General features: G+C 38.7%; 1 protein-coding gene across 1 annotated transcript in view; it reads left to right on the top strand.

Moving 5' to 3' along the window:
• Positions 1-3145: 3145 nt before the first annotated feature.
• LOC104078413 (BRCA1-associated RING domain protein 1-like) overlaps positions 3146-19510 on the top strand; it is a gene marked incomplete at its 5' end in the record, with an annotated part of 17861 nt that continues 1496 nt past the window's right edge. The window contains 3 exon segments of the mRNA XM_009580053.1: positions 3146-3291; positions 10116-10514; positions 10517-11097. Coding sequence (XP_009578348.1) covers positions 3146-3291; positions 10116-10514; positions 10517-11097 — 1126 coding nt within the window.

The following is a 19510-nucleotide window of genomic DNA, read 5'->3' as shown; positions in this document are numbered from 1 at the left end:
TGTTCCTTCAGATCTACCACTGTAACTCTTCCTGTATTCTTGTCCATCCAAACATGTTGGGATAGCATGAGTACCTCTACTTATAGTCTGTCAAATAATCTGAGTGCTTAAAAAAAAATGAGTTAAGTTAGAAACATCCTGCTAACGAGGCAGGTCTGAGGAGGTGGTAGTCACTTGGCCTGTCTTAGGACAACTCACTGCATCGTCAGTACAGGCAGAGTCTGAAATGTTCGTGCCCCAGAACCTCATTTAGGGAAGGTGATGGAACCTTCTGGCTGTCCTGTATGTCACTGCTCTTCACGGCATGCAGATGCAAACACGGGAAGTTAAAAGGTCAGTCGTATATCTTAAACAGTTTCTCTGCACAGCACAGATGGGAGCTGTTTATTAAAATCCTATGCTTGTTACAGTGGAGAGGAGAGACACTTTCTAACCTCTGCTGCCAGTCTAGATATTCGGCTTTGCCTCTTGTTAATACTGTAGTCACTATGTCAATAAAAGCAGAGGAAAACCCTCCCTCATTGCTGTGTATTCACTCCCTGTCTTCAGCTGCACCTTTCTAATGGGAACTTAAAGTGTTGAAGGCCTGAAAAGGAAAATACTAGCAAAAGATTTCCTTGTTTTGTAAGGAGTAGCTGATTATGGGACAGGTGCCCTCAGCATCTCTTCGCCCCAGTATGGATGTATTAAAAGATGCACAAATGATTTATTTCTATCCAGACATGTGGGTTCTTTCCCAGGTGTGGCCATTAATTGCTGTAGAAGATTCTGCTGTCTGAAGCAAATTTTTTATTTGTTCCATTTGTACTACCTGTCCACAGAGTACTTGGTAAAATAACCCCCAGAAGCTTGTACAAGTTATTTATAAATATGTGCATATCTATCTTATAAAATGTTTTTCTCTCAGGTGTAGTGTGGATCGCTGAAGGGTAGTGTAAGGGTGGCCTAATAAACGTAATTGTTTAGTTGTTGGGCATCTAAGGCCTTGTGGTTTTATATTGGATAACCCCAGTGTATTCTATGTGATAGATTTCAAACACCCGCTGTTTGTTGAAGTATTTTTCTTTTTTAAGAAAAATTTTCAAGACATCAGAAGATGATACAGTTTGCATTGATGAGGCTGGAAAGAATAGCTACTAGGAATCTTAAGCACTCATTAGCAGCTGTTTCTTACTCCAAAAAAAGAGTTTATTTGCTATTATCCAAGTTATTCTTATACCTCATCTTCTCTCTTTTTTATGCCTGACCTTTTAGTCGTCAATTTAATGTGTCCTTTGATGACCGAGTCTTGGATAGCGGCTATTTTTTTAAATAACGCTAAGGAAATTTAGATTAATTTGTTTACAAGCAAATTTGGTAGGGCATGGATTGACTCTGCAGTATCCTAACATGAACTGATTGTGATCCATTGCTAAAGGCAGACATTTATTAATATACCTGGGAAGGAGTGGGGTGAATGGCTGGAGCTGGCTTCTGATACATGAACTGAAATATATAAAACTAATGAACTGCAATAATCAGGTCACACATAATGTAACTGGTTCTCCCTCAGCATGGGTTTTATTATGGGCAGGGATCTTTATTAAGATCAGTTTCTGCAGTTTTGTCTGAGTAACTCTACTAAGTTAGTTACAGTCATTATCCATTAACTATAAAAACCCAACAGCTAGAAGTAATTAGGAAATGTCGTGGTATAAAAGTCATTCTGCATTTCCTTTGCACTACCTTTTACAGACGTGGGAGACCTGCGGCCAACTTTCCTAGAGAACGAGAGCTGGTCAGTTCTTATCTTTGCCCCAAGTGATTTGTCAATGTCATCTAGAATATGTCAGAGCCAAGAATTGTACTTCAGTCTCCCGATGATAGCAGTGTCTCAACCGCGAGGTCCTTTGCCTGCTGAGAGCAGGCTGTTTAAAGCACAAAACACACCTGGCAGCAATTTTTACATACCAAATTTCCTGTCTTGGAATTAACCGAAGGCATGATACTTGTGTGGTGTTTGAGGGAGAGATGCCAGTGCAGAGAACAGACCTGAAAATAACTCTCCTCTTAAGGAAAGTGGTGGTAATTATAATTCTGATATTGTTAGAGGATATGCTACTAGTTTTGGGGTGTATGATTGTCAGCTTCCAAGCTGACTGTATGTTTACGAGTCTAGATGCACAGACTTTGATCTTCCTCTCCAGGTAGCAGTGCCTTGATATTACTTGCATTCTGTTCATCTGAATGTTTAACATGATCTGCTCACATATAATTTTATACCTTTGGCTAGAATTGTGCATGCTACATGGTGGTAAGGTTAACGGAGACTTTTGAAATTAATTCGGTCTTGGGTATGTGAAATTATAACCTATATTTAATAGGATAGATTGGACTTGAGAAGTAACAATGGCCCTTGAATGTTGCAGTTCAGATGGCAAATCATAAGGTCCTCTGATGGGACTAATTAAATGAATAAAAGATTTTAGGCTCATATGGGGAGCTTAGTATTACCAAGAAGCTACAACTGTTAAATGACCCTTACCGAGTAAATCTGTTTCCCCACCCACCCCGCCTTGATCATCTCCTGACATAAATGCTCTGAAAGAGAAAAGTGATGGAATACCTGCAGATCCTTGTGGGACTTCTTACAGAGAAGTGTTCAGACAGGTGAAACTTCACAATATCAAGAAAATTTTAAGTAGGAAAAAGTGGAAATGATAGTTTACTGTGGGTTGGCTTTCTGTCACTTGTCTAAAAATAGAAGGCTGCAGAAGAATAGCCCTACCTTTAGCTGAAGTGTAAAAGAATGTGTAATTTTAACTGTTTGAGCCTAATTGTTATCTGGAAACAAACAGCAACGGAGCTTTAGCATACCTTGAAAATTTGGATCAGCTTGTGAGTCTGTAGGAGTCACAAGATACCACATATTTCATGACACTGTCCTGACAAGGCTCTGGACTTGTCTTGCTTAATTATGGCTTGTCGCTTGCCATGATAAATATGTCCTCTCCTGCATTTGTGACTAACTCACGTGGGCTTTACAATAGTGGTTTGTCAATGCTAAAATAAGAGATTCTTGCTGAGTGTGTGGCTATGAAAAGGTTGATAGCGAGTACAGCAGGTAATGTACGCTGGATAATGGATTTTTACATTTGACTTTTAGATCTTGCGTGGGTGACTGTGTTGGCACAGAGTGCCCGGTGTGCCACGTGCCAGCCTGGGTGCAAGATGCACAGATAAACCGGCAACTAGATAACATGATTCAGCTTTGCAGCAAACTGCGGCATCTACTGGGTGCGGACACCTCAGGTAAGAGCAAATCTGGGTCTCTGACAGCTGTTGAATCCAGACGCCTCCATTTCATTTCACGGGCTTTACAGAGAATGAACAGTGCAGCCCTGTTTAAGATTCTGAAAGGCTGTTCAGAATCATGTTTGGAAAATTTGATTTGAAGAGAACTGTCTGTATGGATTGCTCGTTCTTTGAATCTGTTTTACTAAGAAATCTGCATGAGCAGGTCAGTCTGTAATTCATTAGAATCTGTCTTCCAAAATTAGACAAAAGTGGGATAGATTCCCAAGTCACGTGGCAGTTAGTTGCACAAACCAGGGGCACAAGTTGTCATATCTTGTGCTCTTAGGGGAGCACAAATGTGTACTGTACTGCAGTGTACACTTTTTTAGGGTCCTGTTAAAGGATTAATGCACATATTCTCTTGCCTCTTGTGTATTTGTGCTCCGAGGTGTGCATGCTGTCCCAGTAATTTTCAGTTTAGGGTTTTTGCACACAGAAAAAAATTATCTGTGTTCCTTGCCTAAAAGGGGAAGGAGGCAAGTCTTAACTCATTTATTTTCTGGTCCCTAATAATCAGCTACTCTGCTACAATGGAATTTTGTCATTGCTGACTGTGCTAGAAGATTGCAGAGATCATACTCTGGGAATTCATCTCTTTATCAAATTTTAGGCTGATTGTCAAAGTAGGAAAAAATGAAGTGAAATAAGTGTAGGTGAATGTATGTGAATTCTGCAAGCTCAGAGAGGAGCATTTTCTTGTAATACCAAGTTTTAGAAAACATTCATTTAGCTGTCAGATACAGAAAAGGTAATTCTTCCTTCATTGTTGCTCCCTAATATGTTTGTCTAAATTAAAGATTCTTTTTCTAAGTATAATCCCATCAGCACCTTCATGTTCATTTATGGGGTAGCTGTTTATTGACGTCAAAATGCATTTAAGTGAGGAGGCTGAAAACCTACGTCCAACTGTAAAGGAATACATTTTATATAGATATAAAATCCTATGGTGATTAAATCTTCCGGAGCATAGAAAATATAGATGATAGCTTAAATAGGATTTCAGGGAAATGTTTTAGGTGGTGAAGGCTTTTGAAAACATAGTTGGAGGAGAATCTCCGAGAGGAGCTATTTGTGATGCTATAAATAAAACATTTAAAATACAATATGATATAATATTGGTACTGTTTAGATGTTTTGGAGAACTCTTACAGCTGGATTAACTCTTACAAACTGTTCTGTTTCACTGTACTAGGAGTTGCATAATACATATAATCCTATAATTCTTCTAAAATAAGGTTTGCATGGTATGGTTAAACCACAGAACTAAATGAGGTTCTTTTTATTGTTCCTTGCTCCAATTTAAAAGCAGACACAAAATGGAAGTTTACAAGAGTGTTTTATTTGGAGCTAAAGTTATGAACTGATGTGGGAGATTACTTTCCATCACTTGTAGTCTCTGCCCTGTACTAAGGATTAATGGCCTTTTGGATGTTTCATACTGAGGTTAAGGGAAAAAACTCCTGAGTTGTGATAGTTCACTGTCAGGAATGGTTTGGGTACGTAAGAAAATGAGCACACCTCTGACAACAGCCAGTTATGTGTTGTACTATGGGAAATCACAGGATGCTGTAGCTTTAGAGATTTTGAGAGCAAATCCTTTAGGATGTTTTGTCACTCAGCTCTGGCAAATCTGTCACCTCCCATAGATGTATGTCTTGAACTTAATGTATACCAAGTGAAATATGTTTGAGTTTGGAGAATCAGGGCCCCCGTTGTTAAGGAGTTGCTTTCATGTTCTTACGGCACTGTAATTCTGCCACATTCCTGTCAACAGTATTTTCTTTTCTTTTTTGTTAGAAGGTCAGAAATTGTATTTTGTGTTCAAGTAAAGGAAACAGACCAAAAAATCAATCTTTCTGTGGAGGAAAGGAAGAGAAGCAGTTGAAAAAGGAATCTTTCCGTATACTTGGTTTATATACCTTTTGCGTATTTGTTTTATATGCCTTGTTTTAAGACGATTGTGGCTTGTCTCAAGGCTTCTGTTTGAGATCCTTGTTCACTCTGAAGTTTCTAATGCAAATGCATCATACTACCCATTTTTTAATCTACGACAGACCTAGTGAACGCAGTAAGTTGTGTGTGTTGTCTTTAAAAAACCACAGAACTACCATGACTGAAAAGGATGGGGTTAAGCTCACGTGTTGAATATTTCAAGTATAAAAACCCCTGTACCCCGAGGTTCCACAGTAGGTATGAGAGGGATCTCACTTTGTACTCCATTGGGATAAGAATAGCTTTTTGCCAAACAGCGTGTGTGTTCTAAGAAGTAGCAGCAAGTAATTCAGGACAGACTGCATAAAACAGCTGATACTTCCCTTTTAAAGGGAAGCACAGCAAATGACACTGCAGAATAGTACTGGGGTGACTGAAGGGGAATTGGCAAACAACAAACCTGAAACTGGCTAGAAAATGCAAACTACAGGTAGCAAATGCTGAGTCTCAAAATTAATTCACTTGTTGGAGGTGTTATATCCTTAGTCTGTGGCAAGGTGAGGAGAGCTGTCTGACCTTTTCACTGCCTAGTGTTGTACCTTTACGAGGGTAATAGGAAGCTATGTGGCTGGCAGGCTTCATAGATGGGATGTCTGAACCTCAAAATCTTTAGCTCTAATGTTGCAGAGTCCAAGATGTCTTGAGAATTGGAGTTGATGGGATAATAGGCTTCATAGGTGGGCAATTAGTAAGAACTTGTTGAATCATGGGCATAGTGTATATAGTATACTGGAGATGAAGAAGGCTGATTTAGGGTAATGGCTTTGAAAGTGAATTTCTAAATAGTTCAGCAGATTTTTCTTTGTGATGTTCTTTAAAAAGAAGAGATTGTCATAAATTTTCACAACAACCATTTATAGATGATTTTACTTTATTCTTTGTAACATAATCTGCTTCACTCTAACACAGTTAAACAGCAAGCCTTCCTCCCCTCTTCTCATACAGAGCTAGACCTTGCAGGTGTTGCCCAAAACTTCCTAAGCTCTTGTTGATGCTGGTGGACAGTAGGAGAGGTTTAACTTTTGATTAGTCTTTATAGTATCGTAATTTAGCTTCACATTTACTGATGTGGAGGAAAGATGTTGAACTCCTGTTGCAGCAGATTACATTGCATCTCATGTATGCTATGACATTTTTCATAATAGCTAAAGATGAGTTTTTGAATAGCTGGAATTTCTCCCTTTTTCCCCCTGTGTTGAATACTTAACTTGCAAAATAATCATTCTTCAGTGAAGGCACTAATGTTGCACAGATGGTACCAAAGCACTTCCCTTTGATTTTTAATAAGGGACTAGTTTGTCAAAGAGATTTCTCAACTTCTGTTCTGAAACCCATAATAGAGAATAATTTGAAAGGCACACAATGTGCATCATTATATTCCTTTGATGCAGATTAATGATAGCTAAACCACATTTTCTAATTGCTCTTTTTTTTCCTGCTCTAGCCTGTTACTGCACTACGGCAGAGGAGATGTAGCTCTCTAGTTGCAAGGTGCTGTGTATCTCCTAATGTTTTTGTCTACTCTCAACCCTTTTAACACTTAAGAAATTCAATTCTATTAAATGTCAGTGTTGAGAAACTTGGTCTTATTATGTGCAAATAGGTCTAGTTTAGAAATAATTTGGTTAATATATTGTGTATATGAATGTTATGTTTACTAGGTAATGAGAAGTAAATTTACTGCATTTATTATAGACTGATTCTAATACTGTTATTGTGGATAGTCTTTACACTATTGCAGATGCTTAAAATCTAGAATTAGTAAAGCATGCTTTACTGACTTACCTTGTCTCCATGCATCTCTAAAAATTTTGGCAGGATACTTCTTATGTATTAAAAAGACAATTAAATCTTAATCATATATAGTAATTTTTTCACTCCTGTTGAGACACAAGCTCTGGCTTCCAACTTAGAGACAGCAAAGAGTTTCTTTGGATCGATTTTTATAGGAGCAATTTTTTCTGAAGGTAGTTTAACCGAATGCACTTAGCTACCAGATAATACCCTCTTCATATAAATTAACATTTACATATTAAACCATAAGAACTTTCAGTTTCTTAGCACTGTGTCTCTTCTCTCTCTCTCTCCCCCTCTCACAGCTCTGGGTGCATCAAAGGATTAGATTTTCAGGGAGGGTAGATTGGCCATTTGTCTTTACTACTTCTACTTCCTATCTTGTACGCTTTGGAAATGGAGGAAAGGGACAGCAGAGTCTAAGAATAATGTTTTTTGCAGATGCTACACAGAACTGTTCAGGTAATGTTGATGTTAGCTACGGAGTATTCCGAAGGATGGAGTTACTGAAGAATGGCTGAGACAGCACACACCCTGGCAGAAATTGCCATTTCTTCCCTAGTAGGCTATGGAGATGGCCTAGGTGTACGTGGCTGGCCTCTCGATGTGACGGATCTTTTTCATAGTATGCGTGGCCTTTTAATCATGTTCCGTGAGTGCCTCCCTGTTCTAAAACATGCAACATATTCTTTTACACCTAAAGTAGTTGCATATGAGGAAAAATAATCCTGGGGAAATATTTATTTGGTGTATTTTCAGCAGATTTTAGTAACCTGACTAGTAAATCCCTGCTGAGAAACCAGTAATGAACAGATCAATTTAAGAACTCTTGTGGTTGATTTTTCACAAGCTTTCTTGCTGCCAGAAGTGGTACATACATAGCTTCTGGTGTAAATACTTAACTGCGTTATGCTGCTTTAGGTGCTACTTCTGAAGGACAGTGCCTTTGATTGAATTTGTCACTTGGACTTTAAAGTCTTACTGTGCATCAAAAAGAATTGTGGCCATCACAAAATTGTTGCACAAATTACTTTTGCAAGCTGATTTTATTCTTGTTCTTTACTTGGAGATGACTGATAGTTCTAGCAAGGTAAATATTTTAGAAGGAAATCTGCTAGTTGTGTAAACAGTGAAGCAAGACAAGTAAATAGTAACTGTGTTTTATATTTTGCATCTGTTTGCAATCAAGTTCTTCCTTTTTTTTAGATGTTATTGTCAGAATGAAATTGGATATGCTGTCTTTCTGAAGGCTAGCTAGTTATGAGATTTCAGTCTCAATTTCAGTGCTTTTTTTCCTGTTTGCAGCAAGCCCAGCCCTACAAGGAAGCCAAATAGGAGCAGTTCTGTGCCTGATGATTATTTTTAGATATTTAAATGATTGATTAGCTAGCCTTGAGCTGTATTCTTAAAGACACTTTTGGTCTGATGCCTTACATATTCCTTTAGCTACATCTCCTAATATCTAGCATATTCTAATTCAAGGAGTAAGAAGGGTAATTTAAATCAAGATCAAGGAAACATTTAACCTTGAAATACTGTTTTACAAGAAAACTGCAAATGTCTATTTTGGTGTTGAATTACTAGCTCTACGGTTCTGTTTTAAGTGGAATTTCAAACTTTTTTTTTTGTTGCTAAGGGATTGGGACTAGTTTGTTTGCTATCTGTGAGTTTATCACAGCTTGCTGTGGAAACCAGGCTATAGTTACTAACACCAAAAATAGAAGAGAAGGTATGGAGAAGACAAATTATCTGTAGAAAGTTAATGCACCCAAGTGAAAGTAACACATTGTTGCAGTGTCTGTCTTTCACTTTTAATAATCGAGACTTGGTATAGTTTATTTCAAGAATGTTTAAAAAACCCACTAATCTTGGTCTTAGTTCTGTTTAAAGATAATAATAGTAATACCCTACTTGCCTCACTAGGCAAAATCAATATTGGCTTTGTGATTGATTGCTATAAATCACCAGACTTTTGTGAACGGTAGTTTAGTCCCTGAGATTGGAGGCAACAGAAAGAATGAGTTGTGCGTTTACTTTGGAGGACTTATCCAAATAACCTAAAACAACTTAGGTTTCCAAGAAGGAATCTGTAAAAAATCTGTTATAGTTCTTTTGCACTGAAGTGCAAAAGTTGTTGTCAAATTAAATTAGTGTCTAACTTAGAGGTCACTTCATGCTCCTTAACTTATTCTTAAGCCATTGAGGACACCATGTATAGTCCTTGTTCTCAACTGTTATTTCATGCACTGGGAGTACAGGATATTCTTCTGTCATCTTGGTTATTGATTTGTAATATGCTGTACGATGTGACTTATGAAATTGCTTCACTGCATATTTTTAAAGAAATGTTTGAGATCATCAATATGTGTAGCTTCCTTGGAATTATTTACTACCAAGGGGTAAAGGATCAAATGACAGGACACAATTACTTACAGATTTTCTATATGTTCCTCTGATTCATCTGTTCTATCTGTGGAATCAGTCAAAATTTCTCAGGAATGTTCAACATTCTTACAAGGATGTTATTTTTGCTTGTTTGCGGTTATTCTTCCTGTTCATCTTTGGATGAACTGTAATATCTTTTTAGAAAATTGATTCTGTACTCTTTTGTGTATGCACAGACTACTTTGTTAAACCTATTTCCAAGGAAAACCCAGTGAGAGAACCAGCTTCTCTCTCTGTAATCTGGTCAGAAATCTACGCACATGCTGCATTGTGTACCCAGACTATTGAGGAAATTTCTCTACCAGGGTGCTCACTTGCCTAGTGGATAGCTTTAGCTGCACTGGGATCCCTGAACTCCAAAGTGGTGTGTGACCTTGCCAGTTGTTTCAAAGCCATTAATGTGTCTCTTCAGAAGAAATGAAGGTACTCAGGTTGTATTTAGTAACACTTGATTAGTTGTTATAGTTGTTACTCTGATCTTTTTTCTTTGCAATCTTCTACTGAAGAGTACTCTATAAATTATTTTTCCTCTTCCCTGATGCACTTAGATTCAACAGAAGATATGTCCACACCAACTGTCTCAGACTTTGGAAAAAAGAATAAGAAGGAACAGATAAAAATGTGGTTCAGCCCAAGAAGTAGGAAGATTCGATGTGTCCTGAACAAGAGTCAGCCTGAGACTAAAAGCGATGACCTTTGTCAAGACAGATCTTCAATTTATGATTTCTTTCCTTCCCCTCCTCATGAAAATCCCTCCAAGCTGACAAAAAAGCCAACACAGAGACAGAGTAAGAAAACGAAGAAGAAACGTCTAGCAGACATTAACAAAGTGTGGCGCTTAGAGAAGCCTGAGCAGAAAGGAGGAGTTGAGGAGAAGACTCCCAAGGAAAAGTGTGTGACCATCTGCAGTCAACCGGTAGTCCTGCGCACTCCAGAACCAAGTAGCCCTAGTCTGTAAAGGAAGCTGACTCCAGCAAAAATACAGAAAATGTGGAAATATCGCCCCAGGTAAAATCCTCAGAGAAGAAAGATAACAGTGAGGTTGCGTGCCCTGCGCAAGTCAGCACGGAAAAAAATTGTGCTACAGAGACATCACTGTCAATATCAAATGAAACTACACCTTTAAAACGTAGAAGGGAGCAACCCAGACTTCCAGTTACTTCTCAGTCTAAAAGACCAAGAAGAGCTGAGAGGAGCATTATTGGGAAGTCAGTCAGTCAAGCAGATTGCTTAAAGGAGTTATCTCAGGGTTGCGCCATCTCCCCAGCGACTGAACACAAGACACCAGTTCGGATTTCTTCCTCTGTATCAAAACTCACTGACACCGTAATGAAGACAAGAAGCTCTGCAGTCTTTCAAGCAATATATAGTCCTTCACTTTCAAAATCTCCCTCTACCCCATCTACTTCTAAGACTTGTAATCAAGTAGGAATACCACACAGTCCTTCTGTGTTGAAGTCCCCTGGTGGTAGTACAATTGCCAGAAGAAATTACAAAGGAGAGACTTTGCTCCATGTTGCTTCCATCAAGGTAGGATCATCATCTTCTAGTTCAACTTTAAACAGGGGTTTAAAATGACAATGTTGTATTAAAAATATCCTGGAAAGCAGTTACTTCAGTACATCCTATTTCTTGGGGGGAAATCTCATCTTGTGGTCTTTTTCTTCTAGGTTTATTGGGGAGTTTCCAACCTGATTCTCTGATTTCATAAAGAAATGACTATTGGAATGATCAAAGATGGTTATACTTGAGAAACTCAATGTACTACAGTGTCAGTTATACCTATGAGTTCTAGGAAGTGATAAGCATTCAAATGTTTCTGCCTTATGTGCCAGAAAGCTCTCTCTGTGATTTGTCATGAGGAGTTTAGCTAAGTATTTCAGATCTCACGGAGTGATCTTGATCAGTGTAACTTGACCTGGTAACTCAGCCAGGACAAGATCTGAATTACTTATATAAAGATAACTCTATGCAACCTTAATTGAGGTGAACTATTTCATAATCTTTGAGATCCTCCATCTGATGCAAGTGTTGACTCAAGAGGAACTAAATGCTTCACCCTGTGATTCCCGTGCTGAGCCCTGTCCTCTGAGCATGCTGTCCTCACAGCTAGTGGAGAAGGGAGAATTAGGAGAGAGTGGGGATGTTCTCAGTAGACTTCACTTTTGTGTAGGATCAATGTTATTCTTGGAATGACAGCTGTCACTCCTTTTGCTGTTGTTATCTTTCTGCTGTGGTAGAGCTTCATGGCTTTGCTTTTTGCAAGGGCTGTCCTCCCCTATTACTATGGAAAAGCTGCGTGCAGGTCGGGTGAGCTGAATGCTTACAGTCAACTCCTCAGATGCACTAATATGGCAGCTCTCTTCTGAGAGGTCATTTCAAAGAGTTTGTAGTCTGGCAATTTAAATGTACTTTGTGCTAAATCATAATACAGAAATACTGTGTGGTTAGTAAACTGCCTGTACTGGTAGAATTGATTCACCTGTAAGCATCCTGACATTTATACAGCATTTATATTTGTTGAGACAAAGACTGTTCTTGATGAATAACTGTCTCCTTTTTCAAAGGCGTTCTAATAAGCCACTCCTCCTGCATGAGACCTTTTTAAATGGAAGTGACAGCTGAGTGAGTTCAAGTATCTTACTTGATGCCATTAATATGGAATTACAGAGGAAAAAATGAAACATTGTCCTCACAGGATTCAAGAGCTTTAAAGGATGGATCTCTTGTTACCTCTCATCATAAGTCCTGTATATTCCTCTTTAATAAAGCACTGTTTACAAATTATCCTGCCATGATTTTTTGGGAATTTGTAAAGAATACTGTTATGACTGACTGGTTCTAAAAAAAAAAATTAGATCTACCTTGACAAATTTTCACACAGGTGTGGTTTCCAGCTATATGTCTGATACTTATTGTGAGATTTGGAGTAAACAGTAATATACCGATAATGTGGTTTTTCATTGCAAAGAATTTTGAAGATAAATGAGTAAAAATTAAACGATTGATGCTATAGTTAAAAAGAATAAACAAGTTTTGGCTATCCAAGGTTAGTAGCGTGGCTGGCACTGCCTGTTGGCGTTGGTACAGCCCTCTGAGAAAGGCTAAGGCTATTTCAGTGGGCTGCAAAGCTGACCGCCAGCTGTAGTGTAGGCAGTGGGGCGGGCAGATGCATGAATGCTTTTTTCAGTCCTGTGTGTGAATTAATTTTGGCGTCTTCCTTTAATGTTTATAATTATTGAGCTAAAATGGGAAGTTGCTTCTGTTCCTCATTAGTTCTGCTGTGATTTTAATTCGTCAATTCCATTTGTGTTGAGGTGCTCATTAGTAAAGGCTTGTTTAACTAGGTAGGGCTTCAGGGTGATCTCAGAGTTACCACTCTCTTTTAAAGGTAGTTAAAATAAGGCAAGGAGAGTGGTCTTTTGGTTATGGTCTTCGTTTACTTGCATGTACCTTCATTTCCAGCTACTAAACTTCCAGTGCAACTCTGAGAAAGTTATTTTACTGTCTCTGAACCTCAGATCCTCATTTATAGAAGGAGGTTATACAGATTATCTCCTTTCATCTGTGGTGTTCTTTGTTCTTGTTATATACGTTAATTATGGGTATATTATTGCATTCCTGGGAAGATGCTGCATCCCCCGGTAGCCAGTAAATGCTGGCACAGTTACTAGTCCGTGTCAAAGTGGTTTAAGACTAAGTTGCTCAAGCCAACATGATGTGAGGACTTGGTCTTTATAGAGAACTATTGGTCATGGGTTTTGCTAACGTTTTACTTTGTGAAGCAGTGAACAAGAAATAGTAGTAGATTAATTGCTATGAATCTGCTGGGGATGTGTGGCAATTCCAAGAAAACATTTTTTTGCATGCAAGTATCTTTCGTATAACCTGTATGTTTCTAGATAGCTCTTCTAAGCTGTAGAAACCCTGCTATAGAACTGATAAATGTGGTTTTTCAAAGAAGCTGGTCTTGAAAATACTAGGCTCTATGCTGTATGTATATTCTTATTGTGTTTTTTTCAAAATAGCCCTGTCATTTTTTCTGTTTCTGGAAGAAATATTTCTCTTCCAGTTTTGTTTTATAGGTGATTTTTTTTCTTGTTCTTCCCACAGCCAGTAACGTTTTTCCATGTGTGTAATAGGAAACAGATTTGTAGCTGCCACCCTCCCCTCAAAGTGAAATAGTCTAATTCTCTGGGACTTCATTAATTATAAAAATAAATCTGTATTATTTTCACTAGCTGTTAGGGTCTAATACCCTGAATTTAATTAAAGCTAATTGAGTTCTCCCTTTTTTCTTATTTAAAAGAGATAATAAACAACATTGTCAGGCATTAAAATTAAGAGTATTGTGCTGTTTCGAATGATTCTGAGGGATTGTCCCTGTTTACTATGACTAGTTATTAACTTACTGAAATCAAAATGGTTCTCAGGAAAGGTTCTAGTGTGGCTGAACTTAATGCTGAGTTAAACTAATAAATTAAAATAAATGCGGCTCTTCCCTTAGCAACCAGCAGTCATGTTTATCTTCCTTCATAGTCATTAAAGATAAAACTTCCAATTAGTTAAAATACAAAAGATGACCTATTGCACTCCTAATATTCTAAACTGGTGGGAAATTGCCCAATCAACAGCCCTTCCACATAGGAATTTTTTTACAGTAAAATAATGAGTTGTTCACAGGACTAGCTGTTATGTGGCAATTAAAAATGCAGCACAGTACTACTTAACTAGTTAATACAGAGTCTTAAATCTACTTTAAATCTCTCTATTATGGAGAGAAAAAAAAAATCATAGTTTCTTGGTACAGTATTTCAGGTCTTGGTTATGCCTGTGTTTCTTACACATTGACAAGGGAGATGATGGGGTAGTTCACAGTGTGGAGTCGCTGCCACTACGGATTGCAGGGAGAGGAATAGCGAACTGCAATGTAACAGGATAACAGAGGACCATGGCAACAGCCGCACTGTTACAAAGGAATGGATGGGAGGTAGCTGGGAAAAGGTTTTGGGTTTTATGCTTCAAGTTAAAAACAATTAGAGAGTTGTCCCTGTTCTGAGGAAAGAAGAAATTGCATCTATGCAGAGCATCTACTTAGTCTGAAGAGGGAGAGAAGGAGCATTGGGACCATTTTTGGTTACCTCCTGTTCCAGGGACCCTTTAGTTTTGACAGTTGACCAGGAGGGCCTTCATAAAGGCTGCACCCTGGCTAGCCTGCTGTGCTGGATTCTTCATATTCATTATACTTAACACTGTAATAATTATTAGATAATTCCTTCTGAGCCTGTGAGACTGTTCTTCCTTTTTATTGCTTTGTTACCAGTTAATGACACATTAGAAAGAGTGAAAGAAGATTTTGTGGTTTTGTGAGCGTGTGATGGCCAACATCAGAACACCTTTTAGATCCTTTTTCAGGTGTCTTTGACCTAGTCAGCTGTGCAGTTCCTCGCTTTTGGTACCAGATGGGTATGTATCATGGTTGAGTGTTGGGTCACACATGTCCGTGGGAAGAATGTCTCCTCTCCTGCCTTTCCTCTCGAGCCTTTAGGTACAAGAGGGGAGTTGTGCTGCTGCGCAGCCTCCCCTGAGCAAAAGGCAGTGGATGGACAGCATCATTCCTGACAGCTGCTTCACAGTGAATGAATGTGTCCGTTGGTCCAAGGTCTTTTTGTCCAGACCCCGTGATTTTGTGTGGCAGGTGACTTAGCTGTGTGTTTAATACCCATTTCATTGGAGAAATGAGGCCTGCTGGCAGAAACTAGCAGGATGACTCAGATGCAGGTGTAGCACCTGAGACTGGTTTGAAGTTGTAGTTTGACATTGACTCTCTAATGTTAAAGCCAAGTGGTATTGGAATGGTAAGCAACCTCCTGATTATGGGTGGTATCCAGCAGGTAGCTTAAGACGAATATGAAGAAGTGTAATGGTTTCAAATGCGGAACTTAAGAATATGAAAATCGGCCAGGAGTCAAAGCAATCCATCTTCCCAAGTACTGATTTGAAAGCTTAGAAACAAATTGCCATTTCTTTTTCGATAATGCTTGGGTGTTACTTCTCTTGTTTCTGAGGTGAGCTAAACGTAACTTCTTGAATGTTTTCTTTTTGTTAAAGGTTAAGCATAGCTACTTGTAAGTTAATAAGTGGTCTGCTGGGTAGGGAATTAATTTAGAGATATTTGAGGTGAGAAACTCGCTGGTTCCTGGAAAGAGTTGGTTGGAGCATTCACAATTATTATAAGCACTTTGTAATTCATTTTTGCTCTCTTAGACCACTTATCATGAGTTGTAAATAACCTCGTTTTCCTCCCCCCCGCCATAACTTAAACAAGCAAATGTATTTGGATTTGAAAGGGTTCCTTTGTTCATTTGTTTGACCTAAAGATTGAAGTCACTTGGTTACCTTTGCAAATAAAGGGAGAAGTGTTTTGTTGATATCATACAGGTTTTTAGCTTCATCTTCATGTACTGCCTTAATTATTTGGGTCTGTCTTTTTTGAACTGGTAGAATGCGTTTTCATTAACTTAATAATTTAAATGTGACTTTTGGGTGGAAAATATCTATGGTTAATGGAAATAGTAAAGGGTAAAATGGAAAAAAAAAACCCCACCTAGAAAATAGGGCTAAAAGAACACTAGCCTTAACGAACTGTCTGCATTAACATCGTGACGCAATTGACTTGGAGGGGGGAAAAAAAAAAAAGGAAAAACCTTGTCTAAGCCAAGTGAGGATGGTTTTCTGGGCTTACGCCATCTGTGTCTGCAGGAACTAAATTCTCATTGGGAGGGAAGTGTTTGTAAAGCTGTGTAAATACCCTTCTCTGTGTAAGCTAATGCTGTCTTCTAGATCTGCCAACAGATGGCCCCAATGCCTTTCTTGCTTCTGTGGTTTTCAGAGCTCCCTTAGGCTGTTGCAGAGGAGGAGCAAACCCGTTGCATTATTGCATTGTCACTATGCATAAGTTTGGTTATGAGCTTAAAATGTCCTTTGCTTTGTTTCTTCCAAAAGGATAATTTTACATTCTGCAGTAGTTTCTGCCTCTTCAGAAGCTGGTTGTAATCCTTCTTTGATAATGAGATTTAAAAATAAACACTTCCCTGTGAATTGTTAATGTTAGCATTTTTCTACCTGGTGTTTGTCCTGTTCTCTACTTCTAAACAAGTAGTATCTCCAATTACGTTTCCACTCTGCTGTTGCTACAGACTGCTAAGACAAGCTGTGAGGGCCTCTCCTCGTATTGTCTAGTATGGTTATGACTCTGTATTTGGGACTGCTGATTTTATGCTGGCATTGCTAGATCAAGTAAACTCAAGGGGCTAAATGTACAAAGTCTATTTCAGTAGTAGTCAAAACACAACTTTATGATCCTATGTTTGAATTAATAATCTCAAAGCAATAGGTAGGTATAGGTGTAGTCTGTTCCGTTTTCTTGTGGAGGAAAGACACATAGTATATTGATATCTGTGGCTAGGACTTGCTCTTACCAGGTGGCCTTTCTTGTTTAGAGTTGAGCAAAACATTTATTGACTTTTAAATGTGTGAGTAATTCCATCAACTCTGATAGAAGTGGTCAGTGTGTTAACCGCACTTTTTTTACTTTTGCACTTTGCATCACTATCAGATGATGCAGGAGGGACCCTAGCGCATGTCTGCTAAGGATCTGCTTCTTGAAATTTCATCTTCCCCTTTTTAACTAAATATTCACACAATATAGTAACTGACTGAAGAGCCTCTGAGGGGACAAAAGGCATGTTCTCCTAGCTATGAACAGTTTTGTTAACGTATCTCTTGTAATCCTGATTGACAGCACCTATCCAGGCATTGCTCAGTACAGCTGGCATGACAGCTTCCCCTCCCTTTCTGTCACTCTCATTGCTAGGTGCCAGTTGCAGGGAGCAGGTTCCATTTACAGCTGATGTGATGACAATATTTTTCTTCTGTAAACAGCAAAACGCTGATTTTCTAATTGACTTAGACCTGGATTTCATTCTGTGGATGTTGTCAGTACTGGTGTCCACACCAGCAACATTTCCTTTGATAAAACTGGCGTAATGTTTTACAAATCAACATTCACATAACTGTTTTGAAAAGCTGTGATACTACCTAATGCCCACACAAATTATTAGCTATGCTTACTGCTCTAAGTAAGAGCACTCTTGAAATGTCAAACCCTTGCTGTACATATTTGCAAACTTAACTTTAAATGATAAGCTCAGATCTCACTCGTTATAGCTAATTGTATCTTCTTTCTGTAGAAGAGATCTAATGCTGAGCGCTGTCTTAGCTGCCTCTGAATAGCTCTTCAGATTTGATGCATATCTATTACCTTGCAACCATAAAGTATTCTACCAGCAGCGTATTTTTTAATTGCTTTGAAAGGTAACATTTTGTTGGGACGTCTAGGTTGCGAATGTAATACATGAAATTTCTCTCTCATATGTTAATTGGTTTGACTGTTGTAAAGCCGGTGATTCTCAGCATTTTTTGGTGAATTTTGAGTTTCCAATTGTTGCTTGCTGGATTTATTTTTGCTGAGCAGAGTCTGCCTTAATATTTTCTCTAACTAAAGAGCAAAGATTAAAGCTATTTTGTTTTTCCAAAGTGTTCCTTGATAATAAAAAATGGGATTAAGTTTATTTTTGTTGTATTTAAAGCTTAATTTAATATTCTCTCACTTTTTCTAAGGTATGCTGTGGCGTAACAGTTAGGAATTCCTTGACTTGCTACTACTTAAGGGCATGGAACTTCCTGTATATCATGGATTAAACTTCTCTTCCCCCCTCCAGGTCCTAATATTTTATATATTGCAAGTTTGGCCAAGGGCAAGAGCTAGATACCAGTTTGTATATTAGTCTCTTTATTGGGGATCACAATACCCTGGTCTAGGTAAAGTGTTAGTGGTCATCTTGAAATGCTTGGTTGGGGTGGATCCTAAAAAACCAAACCAAACCAAACAAACAAAACCCAAAAAACCAACCAAACAAAAAACCCCAAACAAAACAAAACCAAAAAAATCCTACCCAAAAAAGCCTCAAAACCTAAAATAAAAAGAATTGGGGCATTGGTGGCAAGCCATGCAGAAACTTGAGGCCTACTATGCTAGTTTAGCCTTTGAAAAGCTTGCATTATTTAGGTAGTTTTGGTCATTAGATGACACTTGGCAATCTCCTCCTTCCCTGTTACTCCGTCAGCTGAGAAATGGAGTGTAACTGCTCCTAACCTGTAATAGTGCAGGTAGATCATTGCTTTGGCCTGAGAGGTGGTACCTGATGCTGGGAGGTGTGGGACAGCCTGGACCCATTAGCTGTGTACCTGCAGCCATGGGAGGGTTTCCCGGCATTGCAGCAAAAATTTTGGAACAGAATTCATGGTGCCTCTTCCAGTAGGGCAGACCTTTGCAATTGCTGCTCTGTAGTAACAAATGCCAGAAGCAGGAACTGGCTGACGTGGCGCAGAGTGAGTTTTAAGTACCGATATGCTGGGGTGCGGATGGTGCTGTGAAAGGAGTACGGGGTCAGAGTCTCTTTGTTTTTAGTCTCTTTGGGTTACTTTTCCCACCTGCTTTTAAGAAGACCTGCACTGCAGAGATTTCCTTGCCTCAGCTTGCCGCAGGAGGCTTCTCTTTGCCTATTTATAGCTGCATCTGTATGTGCTCCAATCTTATTACCAACTTTCGCTCTTATATTTGCCTTTTAAGAGCGTCAAAACCTCTGATTCACAAATTCTGCCCAGATGCTTCCTTCGCCTTGTCTCTAGTCAGCCTCTTTCCTCTTCCCATAATCTCTGCATCGGTTTCCACCTTTTTCCACGTACGTTTCCTTGCTTATAGTAAAAACTGAATATAGCGTTCTTCTAAAAAGCAAATAAAAACTATTTTGGTAGAATAACTGTTAGAGAAAGTGTCAGTGAGATTCAACACGAGTAATAACTGCAGTGTTAAATAAAA

The sequence above is a fragment of the Fulmarus glacialis genome, unplaced genomic scaffold (genome assembly GCF_000690835.1).
Source record: "Fulmarus glacialis isolate BGI_N327 unplaced genomic scaffold, ASM69083v1 scaffold1886, whole genome shotgun sequence".
In the NCBI taxonomy this organism is placed as follows: domain Eukaryota; kingdom Metazoa; phylum Chordata; class Aves; order Procellariiformes; family Procellariidae; genus Fulmarus; species Fulmarus glacialis.
Note: the sequence above shows the minus strand (reverse complement) of the source record. Positions and strands in the feature narration are given on the sequence as shown.